General features: G+C 49.4%; 1 protein-coding gene across 1 annotated transcript; it reads right to left on the bottom strand.

Moving 5' to 3' along the window:
- Positions 1-3,117: 3,117 nt before the first annotated feature.
- LOC131190451 (major histocompatibility complex class I-related gene protein-like) lies at positions 3,118-17,642 on the bottom strand. Its single transcript, XM_058167774.1, has 6 exons — positions 17,513-17,642; positions 15,451-15,542; positions 10,478-10,682; positions 6,477-6,752; positions 5,105-5,392; positions 3,118-3,122 (listed from the first exon to the last, which is right to left on the bottom strand). Exons 1-6 carry the CDS (start codon positions 17,640-17,642, stop codon positions 3,118-3,120), a joined length of 996 nt encoding a protein of 331 aa, XP_058023757.1.
- Between the last annotated feature and the right edge of the window lie 674 nt (positions 17,643-18,316).

Genomic DNA, 18,316 nt, shown 5'->3' with positions numbered 1-18,316 from the left:
ATAAAATTATTTTCATTTTGAATTTATTGCGCCTGAAGCCGTATTGGCTAGCGATCTGAACTGCTTGCGATTGCCTTGAGGACGGAGGCATTATTTATTTATTTATTTTATTTTATTCGATTTTTATACCGCCCTTCTCCCGAAGGACTCAGGGCGGTGTACAGCCAAATAAAAATCCACAATATACACATTAAAACAAGATTAAAACAAAACATATTACAGGGTGGCCGAAATTTAAAACAATTTAACAAACCTTAAAATATAAATAACCCCAATTAAAATTTAATAAAACTTTTAAGCCAGTCCCGCTTGTATAAATAGGTGCGTTTTCAGCTCACGGCTAAAAGTCCGAAGATCAGGCACTTGACGTAATCCAGGGGGAAGTTCGTTCCAGAGCGTAGGAGCTCCCACAGAGAAGGCCCTGCCCCTGGGGGCCGCCCGCCGACATTGTTTGGCGGACGGCACCCTGAGAAGGCCCTCTCTGTGTGAGCGTACGGGTCGGTGGGAGGCATAAGGTAACAGCAGGCGGTCCCGTAAGTACCCGGGCCCTAAGCCATGGAGCGCTTTAAAGGGGCAGATGGGGGCAGAAATTCCAACTTGGGGTCTGCTTCAGCCTCCTGGTGAAAAATGCAAATAATTTTTCTGGGGACCACCAAAATTTTCTCATGGACCACCAGTGGTCCACGGACCACCGGTTGGTGCTCGCTGAGTTAGACAAATAACCATTTCCTAACAGAGTTACAGTACCTGCATGGCAGGGAAAATGATTTATTTATTTTTACAACCAAGAGGTTGTAAAAAAAATGCTTTTAAAAGGCTCTGGTGATCAGGCAACTCAGCCGGGATCGTCGGAACCTTTTAAAAGCTTTTTTCCCTCTGGTGATCCCAGCTAAGTTGCCTGATCATCACAAGCTTTAAAAAGCATTTTAAAATATTTTTTATAAAAATGTACATGCTTTAAAATCATTTTTAAAATGCTTTTAAAAGTAAAAAAAAAGTTGGCCACACCCACAGAACCCGTAATAATAAATTTTACATTTCACCCTGGGTGTGCTGGTTTTACTCATTAGGAGGGAGGAGGCTGCCTCCTTGCAAGTAGCCTCACCAACCTCCTTTGTGCCTCCCTCCATTCAGTCCTATGGTGGAGGAGGCAGTTCCTCCTCATCCTTCCTGATCGGCTGCAGCTGCAATCCTTCTCCATCCTGGGCTTCTGGCTGGGTCTGTGTGTGAATCCTCCAGCTGCATCTGCGTCTCTCTCTTCCTCCCCTTTCCTCTCCAGCCAGGTGCTCATCCGCTTGTTCCTCTGAAGGATCTGGACTCACTTCTTCCTCCAGCCCTTCCATTCCTGGCTTGGTGGCCTCAGCATCTTCAAGATGTTCCTCTGAAATCTCCACAGCTGGTCCTTCCTTGTTGTCTGAACTGGCATCCGGGGAAGCCCTCGGAGGTGTTTTCTCTCCTTCCCTTAGTTCTGTCTTCTGCCCACACCAACCCTGTGGGGAAAGAAGCAACCAAAGAAGAGAAAGGTTTGCACTGCCCATCACCGGTTTCAACCGGTGTAACAACCGGTTCACTTTGCGCACAAATTTCATGTGCTCATTGCATTTCCGAACAGCTGAGGCAACGGCAATACGCTCTTCCGCATCTAACAGCTGGGCTTAAAAGGTGTAGGAAGGAGGGCCCAGATGTCAGTTGGAGTGAACCAGTTCGCTCTCAGCTCACCATCAGTGCTACCGGATTGCCCAAACTAGGGCGAACCGGTAGGAACCCACCACTGCTGCCCATCCATACAGACAAGAAGGGGTCATCACTTCTCCCCCCAGTGTTTCCTCCTCTTGTCTCTCTCATACCTCCAGCTCATCATCATCAAGAAGCCTTTATTCTAGACGGCCTCCCCTTGCTTTCTCCCCTCCCCTTCCTGGACAGAAACCCCCCATTTTCCCAGGGTGCCCCACTTATTGCTCCCAGCCCCTTTCCTGTTTCAGTCTCCTTCCTCGGAGCTGTAGGGCCAGAGAAGCTGAGCTTTGACTGATTTCCCCTTGTACAGTAGTTGTTCAGAGGGTCCCAAGCTGGAGGGACTGAGCCCTAGAGGAGCCCCAGACAGCCCACCATCCCTCTGTGGCTGCCTTGGACTTTCAGGATGAATTTTCCACCCCAACAATCCTGAAGATGCTGGTTCTCAAGTATTCTCCAAGCCTCTTGTCTCTTAAATAGACTCCAGCAATAGTGAGGGCTCACCTCTGGTGTCATTTTGGGTGGGAGCATCGCCACTGATTGAATCTCATCTTCAGTGCCATAAGTAGGGGAAGAACGAAGTTTTTCTAAAGGACAGTGATCAAAGTGAGTTTTCACTGCCTGATGGAGTTTCTTCCTCTGGTTCAGCCCGTAGCCTGATGGATGGCAGAGAGAGAAGGGAGCTAGTTTATTTCTGGGGCAGCAGCTCCTGCCTGAGATGGATTTAAGCTGAAGACTCCAAAAGGTGGTCAGGTGGTAAAACTGCCTGGATTATAACTCAGCATCTTGATTTGCTTATTATGGATGAAAGGCAAAATTGCTGGCTGTCTAGAGGTGCTGACCATGGGGAAGTAGAAGGGACATTCCTGGGGGTATCCCAAACGACAGCAAGGTTGAACATTCTGAGATTTACAGGAAATGGGAAAAAATGGCTGCACAGTTTCTTCTTCCTTTTTAATTCTCATTCAAAATGTGGGCAGGGGCCTTGTGGAGATCCTGGCTGCAAATGCCAGGGAGGCTCTCTCCCATCGCACCAGATCAATCAACACAAAAAGACACAGAGTTTGGGGTCAAATGAATGCATTGCACTTACGGAACAGGAAGAGAATCAGAACTCCTAGGATGATGATAATCACAGCTGCCACAAAACCATATGACATCATAGCTAAAGAAAGAGAAACGTGGTTCTGCTTAGACAGATCCTGATTTCCTTGACATGGAGATGCTGAGCCATGGAAACATTTCCCAACCTGAACTGACCTCCAGGCAGTGTCTCCCCCTGAAAGAAGCCTCCCTACCCCCTGAGGCTGAAAAGGGCAGAGCAAATGGCCTTGAAGGCACAAAGAAAGAGACACAACCAAAGCAGCAGTCGGATGATGGGGGGCTTCAGCCTGGGCCAAGAAATCAGCTTAAGTACATGGGTCAAACAGGCCCTTCTCTTGTTCACCTGTGTCATGTCCCACTCCTCCGCTGACGGCCGGGTCAGGGAAATTGCCTCTGCAGCTCTGCCCAAAGTCCTAGCAAAGTCCTCAGAGCAGGCAGGAGACCAGTAAGTGACTTCAGCAAGATAAGTTCGACTTTTGCCTGACTCAGAGACTGCCAGAAAGCAGATCCTTTATATAGGCCATGGGGTGTGGCTCCATGACTCAGCACTCATTAAGGCCTGCCCCTTCCTTCCTTCTGTTGCCTCCGCCTATCCAATCTTCTGATGCAAGGGTCACTCCAATCAGCTGTTGTTGGGAGTAAACCCTCCTCAGGCTCACATGCTGAGGAGGAGGGGGAGGGGTCTAGCTGCTCCGTTTGCCTGGGCATGGAGTCAGGGCTGGGGCAGAGAGGTGCTCCTTCTTCTGCAGTTTGTCTGGGCATGGAGCCAGGACTGGGGTCGGGAGGCATACATTCCTCCATGTTCGGGAGCAGATAAGAAGGCCCCGGCTGCTCTGAGGGCGGGCAAGACACAACAACCTGAAGATAAATGGAGGGAGGCAGAGGCATTTTCAAATGTCAAGATTGTACATGACTTTGGTTTCTTATTCCGGTCTCCCTTGTTGGACGGATGTCAGGAAATTGTTATTTGCCTAACTGGTTGGTCAGGCAATATATAAACTAACTATGTCTGTTTATAGAAAGGCATGATATTGCTTTAAGGCTGTGCTGCATCATTGCAAGCATCCTGATTGGTTGAGCTCTGTAGCCAATATATAAAAGGACTACTAAATTATGGCTTGTGGGGAAATTACAGGGACGCTACAGCATTGTAACCTGATGACATGCTGCAACTGTCTCTTGTTCACCTGAAGATAAATGGAGGAGGCAGAAGCATTTTCAAATGTCAAGATTGTACATGACATTCGTTTCTTATTCCGGTCTCCTTTGTTGGACTGACAAAGGGCCAAACTCCCCCCTGCTGAAAAAGGCATTGAACCAGTGGTGGGATTCAGCCGGTTTGCACCACTTCAGGAGAACCGGTCGTTAACTTTCTGAGCAGTTTCCTGATTGGTTGAGCTCTGTAGCCAATATATAAAAGGACTACTAAATTATGGCTTGTGGGGAAACTACAGGGACGCTACAGCACTGTAACCTAATGACATGCTGCAACTGTATATTTGAGCTTTATGATCGTTGCTTGATCATGGCTAGTTACTGATTCCTCAAGATACTGACTGTTGTGAATTGAACTGTGTTTTGCTGAACTGAAAGAAGACCTTGTTTGTTGTGCAAGTCTTTGTTTGGTAAGAAGACTTTGTAACATCCCTAACTGGCTTTATATGTGTATGACCTGGATTGTTTTTGGACTATGTCTTTGCCTTTTCCCTAAAAGTAAAGGAATATCAAATCCCAGTTTGTCTCAAGTGACTGTTACTGTATACAACCAGTCTCAGTCGTTTTCATGCGTAGGGTACTCTGCTCAACAGTCCACAACCTTGGTTGTGAACCCAGATTACCCTTAACAGCAGACAAAGGGCCAACCTCCCCTGCTGAAAAAAGGCATTGAACCTGTTGTGACCCAGGCCCAAGTAGGTAGTAGTAAACGCACTCAGTTCAAAAACAAACAGACTTTATTAGAACAGCTGAGAATTAACTCATTCTGAGTGTCATCCAAACTAAATTAAAACAAATTCCTCCGATGCAGAGTCCTCATCCGGGCCTTCCCCAGCCTCCAGGACTGGCCCGTGTTCTTCCTCAGCCTCATCGCTGTCTGACTCTGTTGCCAGCTCTGCAGGCTGCTGGCAGACCACAACAGAATCATCCAACAAAGGTGAACAATCTACTTGTATTTGTATTGCTTTATTTGTATTGATGTATTTTATTTAATAAATTTATATGCCACCCATCTCACCATGAAGTGACATATTGCAAATGCTGAGCATCTCACCTTTTTCCTCCTTCACAGCCAAGACCAGGGGCTCCTGCAAGCCCTCGTGCTCCAGGTGACACTGAAAATGGTTCCTCTCCTTGGGGTCGATCTCAATGCTGAGCCGGACATAATAAGTCCCATCTGAGTTGGGGGCCACGTTCCTATGGAGGGTCCCATACTCGCAGACCTCTCTGTCCCTGGTCCAGGTGGCCTGGATCTCCTTGGGGTAGAAGCCAAAGGCCTGGCAGATGAGGACCTCTAGGCTGTCATCCACTACCTTGCTGGTCACCTGCCCAACCGGGGGCTCTGCAGAAACAGCAACACCAGGGATTTTGAGAACTTCTGGCAAGGTGATTGAAATAGCAAGACCTCATTTGTTCTTCCTCTCCTTCTGCTCCCTCTCCTTGCCTCATCCTGTGGAAGCCTCAAAAAATGGGGGATTGAAGCTCTTTAGCTTTATTTTTGAAAGGGATACATAGAATTTAGGGTAATGTTCTCACATAGGCCTACGTAATTCTCAATTTAATGGACTGATTGAAATTTAAGCCCCCAAATTGAAATTGTGACAGTTGTTCAGATGGAAATCTGGAACAGACCGATCATTTCCTTCCGACCCAAAGGACCTTAGTTTCTTCTGCTCTGCAAGACTTTCACAGGGAAATAGAAGGAGATCTTCACCATGAATTTCTTCCTCAGTTTCTTTTCTTTTTTTTAAAGTACTTACTTTGGGAGGCACGGAAGGTTATTGTTGTGTCTGTGCCCCCTGAGCCAGGCCCTCTGCCAGAAAGTGACTTGGAAAGTGAGGGGGAAGGGCCCCTAGGACTTACCTCGGGAGCACCAGCTTCCCTGCTCAGCTCCAGGAGCCAGAGGCAGGCCAGGTGGAGGAGATAACGAGGCCTCCGTCCCTTGACTCTTTCCCTCCCAGGCCACACCTCCAGACCCGGCTGAAGGCAATCAGGCCTGGCTGGACCCTAGGTTTCGTAGGCAGGAGAGGCGGGAACAACAGAAGCAGGGGTGGGGCAGGCCTAGGAAGTGCTGAGTCATGGAGCCACACCCCACAGGATATAAAAGCAGCAAGGGCTGCTATATCTCTTCGTAGCAAGCAAATCAACTGCTTAACTAGAGCTGAAGTACTGTTTGTTCCTGGTTGACTCATCAAGAGAGATAACAGAGACACTTGGCAGACGCTCGCTAGTTTGCTGCCAGAGCTGATAGTGCCGGCTAATTAAGTCATCGCACGGACTGAGATGAGGGGGACAGAACAGTTATTTTCCTTCTGTAATGTTATGTGGGATGCTATTCTGCAAATATGGCTGTTTAGGATAGAAACAATATGAGGAATGCAGAGCCTACAGGAGCCTGCTCAATGGAGCCCCCCTTTGCCACTCACCTGTCCTCTGCAGAGTCTTGTTCTTGTAGGACAGGTGTCTCTGCAGCCCCTCAATGCAGGTCTTCTCCAGGAAGGATTTGTTTCTCTCAGACCATCCTGGATCATCCTCCCACTTCTCCTTCACCTTCTGGGCCTGGGGCTGGGCTGCCACCCATCTGAGGGTCTCCTTGTCGAAGCTGATGAAGTCCCATCCATTGTAGCCATAGTGCAAAAATCCTCCTTTGCTCCCGTCTTCCCTGAGCTCACAGCCCAAAACCGCCTGCCAGGTGTGATGCCCTGAAGGAGGCCCAGAGAAGGGTGGGTGTGAATGAAAAGGGTCCAGGATTCCTTTTCCTAGACAGCATTAGAGTCTACCCCTCTACCCACTTGTGGAAAGATACGCAATTTCTCTTTCCCCCCTTTATCACACAGGGAGAAACATCTTTTACTTCAGTTAACTCTGGCTGGCATCAGGCCATGTAGAATTTCTAGCTGAGGGAGATAATTGGGTGTGTGTGTCTTTCCTTTTCAGGAAAGAAAACCTCACAATTACATCCCCTGCAACCACTGGAGGCCATGCATGCTAAATCCGGGAGACTTAGGGGATTTTTAACTAATTGTTTTAATAGATTTTTTAAGGGGAGTTTTAATGGGGATTTTAAGGGAGTTTTAATGGGGATTTTAAGGGAGTTTTAATGGGGATTTTAAGGGAGTTTTAATGGGGATTTTAAGGGAGTTTTAATGGAAATTTTAAGGGGGAGGGAAACCGACGGGTTTGGGTTGGGGTGGGTGGGAGGGTTAGGTGGGTGATGGGGTAGCCCGTCGGGAGGGAAACCAGTTCCAGCGCATGCTCGTGGCGACTATCAAATGGGTTCGGAGGTTATGGGGAGTGTGTTCCTTTGTGTGAGGGTGAGTCCATCTGCACGGTAAGTGGAGGGGCAGATATGGCGGAAGGGGGATCGATCGGTTTAGGGGTCACGCTCGATGTATACAGGCGATCGCGTGCCCCGATCCCCTGACTTCTCCGTTCCCGGATGGTCAAGACCCTCAGAGCCTGGGCCTCGCCTGATGTTATGCAACGCACGGTCCGTGGCCAAGGCCCCTAATACATGATCTGATTCAGGGGTGCCGCGGATATTATAGGCGCACGGAGACCTGGTTGGGCACTGAAGGGGCGTGCCCTGGTTGAGATGTGCCCACCGGGTTTCCGTGCATTCCATCAGCCGAGGCCCAGGGTAGGGGTGGGGGTGGCGGTTGTTATTAAAGAGAGTCTAGAGCCGAGGGAGACCACTGTACCTCAGATTGCCGGGTGTGAATCCTCTTGTGAGGTGGGGTCATAGATGTCAGATGGGCTTGCTGATCGCGTACCTGGCTCCTTGCTGCGTGACAGCCGCCTGCCCGAGCTCCTGGAGGTGCTTGCCGGGTGGCAGTGGAGACCCCAGACTTTTAGTCATGGGGACTTTAACTTGCCATCTGCTGGCTCATCGACAGTAGCTCGGGAGTTCATGGCCTCCATGACGGCCCTGGACCTGACTCAAGTAGTGGATGGCCCTACTCACATTGGGGGAGGCACACTGGACCTGATTTTTATCTCTGGTCAGTGGTTGAAGGATCTGGACTTGGGAGATATAGTCACAGAGCCTTTGTCATGGTCAGATCACTCTCTCCTTCGCCTGGACTTTCTGCCGGCCCCCCAACACCGCAGGGAGACGGAACCTTTCCGTTGGTCCCGCCCCAGGCGCCTGATGGACCCAGAGAGGTTCCGGACGGAGCTTGGGCCATTCCCTGAGGGTCTGGCTCACGGCACGGCAGAGGAACTAGCTGCAGCCTGGGAACGGGCTGCGGCTGGGGCTTTAGACCGTGTCGTGCCTCTGCGGCCTCTGACCCGCGCAGATCCCAACCGCCCTTGGTTCTCCGAGGAGCTGAGGGGGATGAAACGCCGGAGAAGACGCCTAGAGAGTTCTTGGAGGTCCAGCCGTTCAGAGGCTGATCGGACACTAGTTAGATCCTATACTAGGACCTACCTAGTGGCACTGAGGGAAGCGAGGCGTTGGTACGCCTCCTCCTCATTGCGCCGGCAGATAACCGCCCAGCTGCCCCAGCCTGGGTGACCCGCCTCCTTCACCAGGGGGAGCGGGATGACCCGTTGCAGGGACGTGCTGAGGAGTTTAACGGTTATCTATACGATAAAATCGTTCAGCTTCGGGACGGTCTGGACCAAAATTGCGACGATTCAGATGAGGCGTCTGAGGGTGGTCTTGGTGACATTTTCTGGGATGAGTTTGACCCTGTGGCTCCCGAGGACATGGACAGGTTGTTGGGTAGGCTGAATGCCACCACGTGTTTACTGGACCCGTGCCCCTCCTGGCTGGTGCTGGCCACTCAGGAGGTGACACGAGGCTGGCTCCAGGGGATTACGAGCGCTTCCTTGTTGGAGGGAGTCTTCCGCCGCCTTGAAAGAGGCGGTGGTGAGGCCCTCCTCAAGAAGCCTTCCTGGACCCGCTGTTTTAGGTAATTATCGTCCGGTCTCCAACCCGCTCGCGAAGGTTGTAGAGAGTATGGTGGCATATCAGTTTCCCCTGCACCTGGAGGAAACTGTCTATCTAGACCTGCTCCAGTCCGCTTCCGCCCGGTTACAGCACTGAGACGGCTTTGGTCGCGTTGGTGGATGATCTCTGGAGGGCCAGGGATAGGGGTTGTTCCTCTGCCCTGGTCCTATTAGACCTCTCAGCGGCTTTCGATACCATCGACCATGGTATCCTGCTGCGCCGGTTGGAGGGATTGGGAGTGAGAGGCACCGTTTATCGGTGGTTCTCCTCCTATCTCTCCGACCGGCCGCAGACGGTGTTGACGGGGCAGAGGTCACCCGCGGCGCCTCACTTGTGGGTGCCGCAGGGTCGATTCTCTCGCCTTCTGTTCAACATCTATATGAAGCCGCTGGGTGAGATCATCAGTGGCTTCGTGTGAGGTACCAGCTGTACGCTGATGACACCCAGCTGTACTTTTCCACACCGGCCACCCCAATGAAGCTATCAAGTGCTGTCCCGTGTTTGGAAGCCGACGGTCTGGATGGGGAGAAACAGGCTCAAGCTCAATCCTCCAAGACGGAGTGGCTGTGGATGCCGGCATCCCGCACAGTCAGCTGAGTCCACGGCTGACTGTTGGGAGTGAGTCATTGGCCCCGATGGAGAGGGTGCGCAACTTGGGCGTTCTCCTGGATGAACGGCTGTCTTTTGAAGACCACCTGACGGCCGCCTCCAGGAGAGCTTTCCACCAGGTTCGCCTGGTGCGCCAGTTGCGCCCCTTTCTAGACCGGGATGCCTTGTGCACAATCACTCACGCCTTGTGACGCCTCGCCTGGATTACTGCAATGCTCTCTACATGGGGCTCCCTTGAGGGGCATCCGGAGGCTTCAGTTAGTCCAGAATGCAGCTGCGCTGGTGATAGAGGGAGCCCTCGTGGCTCCCGTGACACCTATCCTGCGCAGGCTGCACTGGCTACCTGTGGCCTTCCGGTGCGCTTCAAGGTGTTGGTGAACGCCTTCAAAGCGCCCATGGCATAGGGCCGGGCTATTTACGGGACCGCCTGCTGCTACCGAATACCTCTCACCGACCTGCGCCTCACAGAGAGGGACTCTCAGGGTGCCGTCGGCGCGACAGTGTCGCCTGGCGACGCCCAGGGAAGGGCCTTCTCTGTGGGGCTCCGCCTCTGGAACGAACTCCCCAGGACTCGTCAACTTCCGGACCTCCGAACCTTCGTCAGCGAGCTTAAAACTCACTTATTCATCTGCGCTGGACTGGGTTAGTTTTAAATTTATGGGTTTTAATGGGTTTTATTCTAAATTTTTAACCGTGGCCAATTCAATAAGTTTTTTAATTATATTTTAATCGTATGTATATTGTATTATTTTGTATTTTTACCAGGCTGTGAACCGCCCTGAGTCCTTCGGGAGAAGGGCGGTATAAAAATTTAAATAATAAATAAATAAATAAAAATAAATGGATGACGCTGCCTCTGCTCACCTTCAGCCTGGTGGTTCAGTTTTGATAACTTCTCCAGGCCAGCTCTGAAGATCCATTCAGGGCCCAGAAAGGCCTCCTTCTCCACCTCCTCCTCCTTTATCCAGGGCACCAGAGGCTCCGTCTTCCTGGTGAGGCTGTCAAAGCGGGTGATGGGCTGGTCGTCCAAGTAGCTCCTAATGAGGAACTGCGGTAGCCTCTCGCTGGCCTTTGAGAGTTGCAGATAGAAGTAGGACAGGGAGTATGAGAGGAAGCCTGGAGAGGGAGGAGGGAGAAGGGAAAGTGAGGGGGGTCTACGCTGCAGCTCCATCTCCTCTGACATTTTATTGTCACCCAGCTGCCCTCCTTCTGCTCTGTTTGGGAAGGTATCTTCCCAAACAAAATGGTCAAAATAGGCAGTGCCCTATCATGTTGAGACTCTAGAAAGAGTGCAGAGAAGAGCGACGAAGATGATTAGGGGACTGGAGGCTAAAACATATGAAGAACGGTTGCAGGAACTCGGTATGCCTAGTTTAATGAAAAGAAGGACTAGGGGAGACATGATAGCAGTGTTCCAATATCTCAGGGGCTGCCCCAAAGAAGAGGGAGTCAAACTATTCTCCAAAGCACCTGAGGGTAGAACAAGAAGCAACAGATGGAAACTAATTTTTTTTTTTTTGTTTACATTTATACCCCGCCCTTCTCCGAAGACTCAGGGCGGCTTACAGTATATAAGGCAATAGTCTCATTCTATTTGTATATTTTTTTACAAAGTCAACTTATTGCCCCCCCAACAATCTGGGTCCTCATTTTACCTACCTTATAAAGGATGGAAGGCTGAGTCAACCTTGGGCCGGGCTCGAACCTGCAGTAATTGCAGGCTACTGTGTTCTTAATAACAGGCTTTTACCAGCGTGAGCTAAACCGGCCCTAATCAAGGAGAGAAGCAACCTAGAACTAAGGAGAAATTTCCTGACAGTTAGAACAATTAATCAGTGGAACAACTTGCCTGCAGAAGTTGAAAATGCTCCAACACTGGAAATTTTTAAGAAAATGTTGGATAACCTTTTGTCTGAAATGGTGTAGGGTTTCCTGCCTGGGCAGGGGGTTGGACTAGAAGACCTCCAAGGTCCCTTCCAACTCTGATATTATAATTATAATAATAATAATAATAATAATAATAATTATTATTATTATTATTATTATTATTATTATTATTATTATTATTATTATTATTATTATTATTATTATTATTATTATCAAATCCTGCTCCTGTCAATAGCGGTGTCCCCCAAGGCAGCATTCTAGGACCAACACTCTTCATATTATACATTAACGACCTCTGTGACCATATTATAAGTAATTGTGTTCTCTTCGCCGATGATGTTAAACTATTTAATACCACCAATAATGCAGCTACCCTTCAAAAAGACCTTGACTTTGTGTCAGAATAATCAAAAATTTGGCAACTCCAAATCTCAACCAACAAATGCTCTGTCTTACACGTTGGAAAAAAGAATCAGAACACTAAATACAAGCTTGATGGACATGACCTTGTAGATGACCCTCACCCCTTCAAAGACCTTGGAGTTTTCATATCAAACAATCTAAGTGCCAAAGCCCACTGCAACTACATCGCCAAAAAGACATTAGGAGTTGTAAACCTAATCTTGCACATCTTCTTCTCTGGAAAGATTACACTACTAACCAGAGCATACAAAACATTTGCTAGACCAATTCTCGAGTACAGCTTGAACCCACACTTCATTTCAGACATTAATACAATTGAGCGTGTCCAGAAATATTTTACAAGAAGAGTTCTCCACTTCTCTGAATACAACAAAATACCTTATGCCACCAGACTTGAAATCCTGGGTTTAGAAAACTTAGAACTCTGCCGCCTTCGACATGACCTGAGTATAACTCATAAAATCATCTGCTACAATGTCCTTCCTGTCAAAGACTACTTCAGCTTCAATCACAACAATACACGAGCACACAATAGTTTTAAGCTTAATGTGAACCGCTCCAATCTTGATTGCAGAAAATATGACTTCAGTTCAGTAACAGAGTTGTTAATGCCTGGAATGCACTACCAGACTCTGTGGTCTCTTCCCCAAATCCCCAAAGCTTCAACCAAAAACTGTCTACTATTGACCTCACCCCATTCCTAAGAGGTCTGTAAGGGCCGTGCATAAGAGCACCGTTCCTATCCTAATGTTCCCTTTGGTTGTATTCAATTTCTATGGTTATTTCATGCTTATGCTTATATATATTGTTGTGTTTGATAAAATAAATAAATAAATAAATAAAATAAAGTATCTGCCTTTAAAGCTAAGGAAGAAGCCCCAGCATCCCTTGGCTGACCTTACAAACATCTGGGCAGATCCACCTCTGGTTAAGGTACCTACCCCCCCCCCAGCTTTTCTGGGCCCCCAAGATTCCCAGCCAGCTGCTTGGGTGCCTGACTCAGATCGGAATGTTCCTTGCTAACCACCCAGGGAGTGAGACTGGCACAGGGGAAGGCTGACCTGGAGCTTCCTTGTTAGAATCCTGGCTGGTCTCCAGAGGGGCAGCCCAGCCCCTCCCCCACCCCCACCCCTTTCCCAGCGGACTCTACTTTCTGATCAGTGTGTGGGCTGCATGGAAGGGAGCCCCGCCCCGTTGCCAGCCCAGGAGGGGAAAGAGGTGGGAGAAAACGGGTTGAGGAGGATGAGGGGCACCATTGCCACTCTGGCCTGGCACTCAAATGCAGTTTGGCTGCCCCAAACCACCACTCCCCATCTCATACCACCTCTGTTCTCCTGATGCCCCCCCCGCAGGTCCCACCCCACAACCCGGCAACGCCAGAAGTGGCGCGCCACCTCCGTTCGCCTGCCGCGGAAGCCGCGCTGCCTTGCTCGTCCGTTCGTCCCCCCCTCCACCACTTTCGTTAGATCTGACTGAGTTGCAAGCCGAGCGAACAGAGTCTTGCCTGTCTCCCGCCCCACCCGGTGACTCCCCTCCCAGTCTCTGTGGTCGACCGTCGCATGCTGCCCCTCCCACCCCAGTATCATTGCTTCTGCCTGCCACCTGGTTGGCTGGGGGCTATTTGCCCCTTGCAGCCAAAGGCCCGGTGTCTGGATGAATGGGCAGGGGCGGAGGGCCAGGGGACCATTGACCGTGAAAGGGCCAGCAGAGAAGGAAAGTTGGGTGTAAATGGGCTGAGGCGGGTGGCTGGCGGCAGAGGGAGCACAGCCAAGGGTCCGTGTCTAAAGGTCCCATTCCCCCTCCATGCTGGGAAAATTATAAAATAATAAAACAAAGCTGCAAACTCGTCTACAAAGAGCCCCTCCTTTTCTTCGCCCCTCCGGTCTGTCCCCCAACTCTCCTGATGCAACCGCTTCTTTTCCCATCGCCCTCCAGCCACGCGCGCCTCTTCACCTGCAACCAGGTATGTCAAGGAAAGCCCCGCCACTTTTGTCCCTCCAGGAAAGTCCTGGTGGGTTTTCCCTCCTGAAAAGCCCCTTCCGTCCCCCAACTCTCCTGATGCAACCTTGTTTCTTATTACCCTCTAATTTTCCTGCTCCCCCTCCCCCCACATATAAATCAGACCAGTCCCAGGATAATCCATAACTCACTCTTTCTTTCTTTCTTTCTTTCTTTCTTTCTTTCTTTCTTTCTTTCTTTCTTTCTTTCTTTCTTTCTTTCTTTCTTTCTTTCTTTGTCACAACAGTATATATAAGCATAAGCATGAAAAACTATACTATATAAAGCATATATATAATCGTAAGTATGTAATAACTATATGAAATTGGATACTATCAAAGGGAACATTAGGATAGGAACGGGTACGTTGGTGCTCTTATGCATGCCCCTTACACACCTCTTAGGATCGGGGTGAGGTCAATAGTAGACAGTCTTTGGTTAAAGCTTTGGGGGTTTTGGGAAGAGAGCACAAAGTCAGGTAGTGTATTCCAAGTATTAACAACTCTGTTGCTGAAGTCGTTATTTTCTGCAATCGAGATTGGAGCGGTTCACATTAAGCTTAAATCTATTGTGTGCTCGTGTATTGTTGTGATTGAAGCAGTAGTCTTCAACTGGAAGGACGTTGTAACAGATGATTCTATGAGTTAAATTCAGGTCACGTCGAAGGTGAAGTAGTTCTAAATTTTCTAAACCCAGGATTTCCAGTCTGGTGGCATAAAGTATTTTGTTGTAATCAGAGGAGTGGAGAATTCTTCTTGTAAAATATTAAACTCCAACCTGGCTGAGTTTTCGCTGCCCAAATAGCCTTTCGCTCTCTATTACGCTAGTTTCTCCTAAATACAAATAGGAGTTGATTACCAATGAAATATCAAAAGGTTTTATTTATTTATTTATTTATTTATTTATTTATTTTTATTTATTTATTTTGTCACAATATATGTAACTATCATACAGAAAGGTTATATAGTATATAAAGGTATAAGCATATTCATATATATATATATATATATATATATATATAGGAAGAAGAAAAGAAAAACAATAGGACAGGAACGGTAGGCACGTTTGTGCGCTTATGCACGCCCCTTATGGTCCTCTTAGGAATGGGGTGAGGTCAATAGTAGAAAGTTTTTGGTTAAAGCTTTTGGGATTATGAGAAGAGGCCACAGAGTCAGGTAAAGTATTCCAAGCACTGATGATTCTGTTACAGAAGTCATATTTTCTGCAATCTAGATTAAAGCGGTTGACATTAAGTTTAAATCTATTGGTTGCTCTTGTATTATTGCAATTAAAGCTGAAGTAGTCTTTGACAGGAAGGACATTACTATAGATGATTCTATGAGTTAAACTTAGGTCTTGTCGAAGGCGACGGAGTTCCAAGTTTTCCAAGCCCAGGAAATATATTTATACGACCTAACGAAACACGAAAGGAAAGGAACTTAAGAGGGGGAGAGACCCAGCCCAGGACAGGCTACCCCTCCCCTTTCTTCTTCCTACCCTCCGGGTCGCAAGTCCCTCCAGGCACTCACCGCAGCAGCCCCCACGGAAGGAGGCCCCCAGCACCGCTCCCAGGAGCCAGAGGGATGCCCGTGGCTGCCGCATCGTCCTCCAGCCAGGTGCGCTTTTCACCTGCAACCAGAGAAGTATGCCGAGGTCTGGCAGCTCCTTTTGTCCGTCTCCTTTTGTCCGGCGCTCCGCCCCTCGTGCCCCGCAGCGGTGACCCTCCTGAGCTGAAATTTTCTCCCCACCCCCGCACAAAGTCAGCGGGTCCGCGAAACTACGCCGCCCTTTTTCTGTCTTCCGACGCCCAGGCAAAGAGGCGCGGGGTCTTAGCCGGACGCCGCCCACAAGGCGCGGCGATTCACTCTAGAGGATGGCGACCTGCCAAGTTTAGCCATGCAGACGATCCCCGTGACGCGTGTTGGGTGAACGCAGCCACAGCGATGCCCTCCTTGCTTAATTCTTCTTGCGGGGCCCCCTCCGAGAGACACCTCCCCGCCCATCAACCCGCCGCTTCTTCTGAGGACCTTTTGGTGGCTGTGAGTTCCTGGTGCAATTGGACAGTTCGGGATTCTAGGAGTGGACAATGGGCATTTTAGTCATATGAGTAGAGACTGGAGAACTCCGTGTTCGTTTATTGATAAGACTTTAGGCAAGTGGCCCAAATAAATCTCCTCCCCTCCCCTAACATTCCTCCTCCCCCACACTCCCCTTCACCCTCCCCCTCCCCTCTGTTCCCCTCCCCATCTCAATTCCTGGCAAATAGATGGGGAAGAAATGGAGGTAGTGACAGATTTTATTTTTCTGGGCTCCAAGATCACTGCACATGGGGACTGCAGCCAAGAAATTAAAAGGTGCTTGCTCCTGGGGAGGAAAGCTATGGCAGATTTAGACATTCACGAAACTTCTCGATGTGGTGGCCGCCCATCTGGGGGCATAGCTCATCCAGCTGTTGTGCTATCTAGACGGCATACTGATCATATCATCATCACATCAACAAGCGCTTCTGGGACCTCCAACTCATAATCCGAACCCTTCAAGACCCCAGGTTCACTGGTGGCAGAGACATCACCCTGCCAACAAAAGTGCGTATAGTCAAGGCCATGGTTTTCCCAGTTGCAACTAACGGCTGTGAAAATTGGACCATAAGAAAGGCTGAGCGGCAAAGAATTGAGGCCTTTGAACTCTGGTGCTGGAGAAGACTCCTGCGAAGTCCCTTGGACTGCAAGGCGATCAAACCTCGAGGAGGTCAGTCCTAGAGGAGATCAACCCTGACTGCTCTTTAAAAGGCCAGATCCTGAAGATGAAACTGAAATACTTTGGCCACCTAATGAGAAGGAAGGACTCACTGGAGAAGAGCCTAATGCTGGGAAAGATTGAGGGCAAAAGAAGAAAGGGATGACAGAGAACGAGGTGGCTGGATGGAGTCACTGAAGCAGTCGGCGTGAGCTTAAATGGACTCCAGAGGATGGTAGAGGACAGGAAGGCCTGGAGGAATGTTGTGTCGGACATGACTTCGCAACTAACAAAAAACAACAATTCTTGGATCGTTGTGTACAACAAAAAGGGCCAATCGTGTCATGCCGGATTGCTGTTTATCACGCAGAAGTGAGACTTTTGAGAGAGAGAAGCAGGAAAAGAGGTTCTTGGGCTGGAAGATCCCCAAAAGCTTAGACTGCCAGGTTGTTCCCTTGGCTGCCCCTGGAAACTGTCTAGGGAGGCTCCCAGAAAGACTTGCTTATTTATTTATTTATTTATTTATTTGTCACAACAGTATATGTAAGCATAAGCATGAAATAACAATATATAAGCATATATATAAGCATAAGTATAAAAAAAACTATACGAATTGGATACAATCAAAGGGGACATTGGGACAGGAACGGTAGGCACATTGGTGCTCTTATGCACGCCCCTTACGTGCATAAGTAGTAGGCAGTTTTTGGTTAAAGCTTTGGGGATTTAGGGAAGAGACCACAGAGTCAGGTAGCGCATTCCAGGCTCTGCGCATGCGCAAGATGGCGCGGCGCTGAAGACTGTGCTCCGGCGTTTTAAAACGGCCCCGTGGATGGCGATGCCTGGGCCGCCTGCCTAGCTGCCTGCCCTTCTCGGTCTGGAGGACCATCTCTCGGGCAGCCGTGGGAGAGGTCTTTGGACCTTTTAGCACCCGCGGCTGCTGAGAACGGGACCGGGAAGGTGAGCGGTGGATTGCGGCGGCCATGTTTTCCAGGCCCGGAGGTGGGGCGGTGAATCAGCATTTCCGGGTCGGCTGTTTCGGCCGATTTTCGGCCGGTTTTCCCAGCCTGGTCTTCGGTTTGCTCCTTTGTCGTTCCTGCTCTGCCTTGGTCGGTTTGGACTGCGGGGATGTTTTATCTGTTCCATCTGCCACGATGTCTTCATTTGTTCCATCTGTTGTGATGTCGTGGCTTCTCCGGTTTCCTTCCTGCTGCCATATTTGGACTTGGCGTCCTTCACATCCTCCAGCCTCTCGGAGAGGTTCCAGCCCTTTGGATGGGCTTGGACACTTGGAGGGAGAGGTTTGGAGAGTTCTGGCTCTCGAAATGGCTGGATATACTAGGGGGGTGATAGAGATGGAGGTGACCCCCTGGATGGTATTTCTGGCTAATTCTGGAGGCGGATGCTGGAGGACTGCGGGGAGGCAATGGAGGCATTCCCGATTTGTCCCCATCTAGTCATCCTGCGACTGTTGCAGTACCATCTTGTCCCTTTCTGGCCTTTTGGGATCTCTATGGCCGTTGTTGGTCCTGTTTGGACTAATTTGGGAGTACGTAGGAGACTTGTTTGGGGACGGAGGAGGACACAGTTTGCGACCAAAATACCCCCACCCCCTGTTCCATGATGTCTGGACAAAGATTGGACAGTTTACCATCTAGA

The sequence above is a fragment of the Ahaetulla prasina genome, chromosome 2 (assembly GCF_028640845.1).
Source record: "Ahaetulla prasina isolate Xishuangbanna chromosome 2, ASM2864084v1, whole genome shotgun sequence".
In the NCBI taxonomy this organism is placed as follows: Eukaryota; Metazoa; Chordata; class Lepidosauria; order Squamata; family Colubridae; genus Ahaetulla; species Ahaetulla prasina.
Note: the sequence above shows the minus strand (reverse complement) of the source record. Positions and strands in the feature narration are given on the sequence as shown.

Excerpts from the sequence above, each read along its gene's own strand:
- LOC131190451 (XM_058167774.1), bottom strand. The coding sequence starts at position 17,642 with ATGGCCGCCGCAATCCACCGCTCACCTTCCCGGTCCCGTTCTCAGCAG. Across the intron at positions 10,683-15,450 it reads CTTCCGTGGGGGCTGCTGCG|GCCAGCGAGAGGCTACCGCA; the intron begins GTGAGTGCCTGG and ends CAACTCTCAAAG. Across the intron at positions 6,753-10,477 it reads ACTGAACCACCAGGCTGAAG|GGCATCACACCTGGCAGGCG; the intron begins GTGAGCAGAGGC and ends GGCCTCCTTCAG.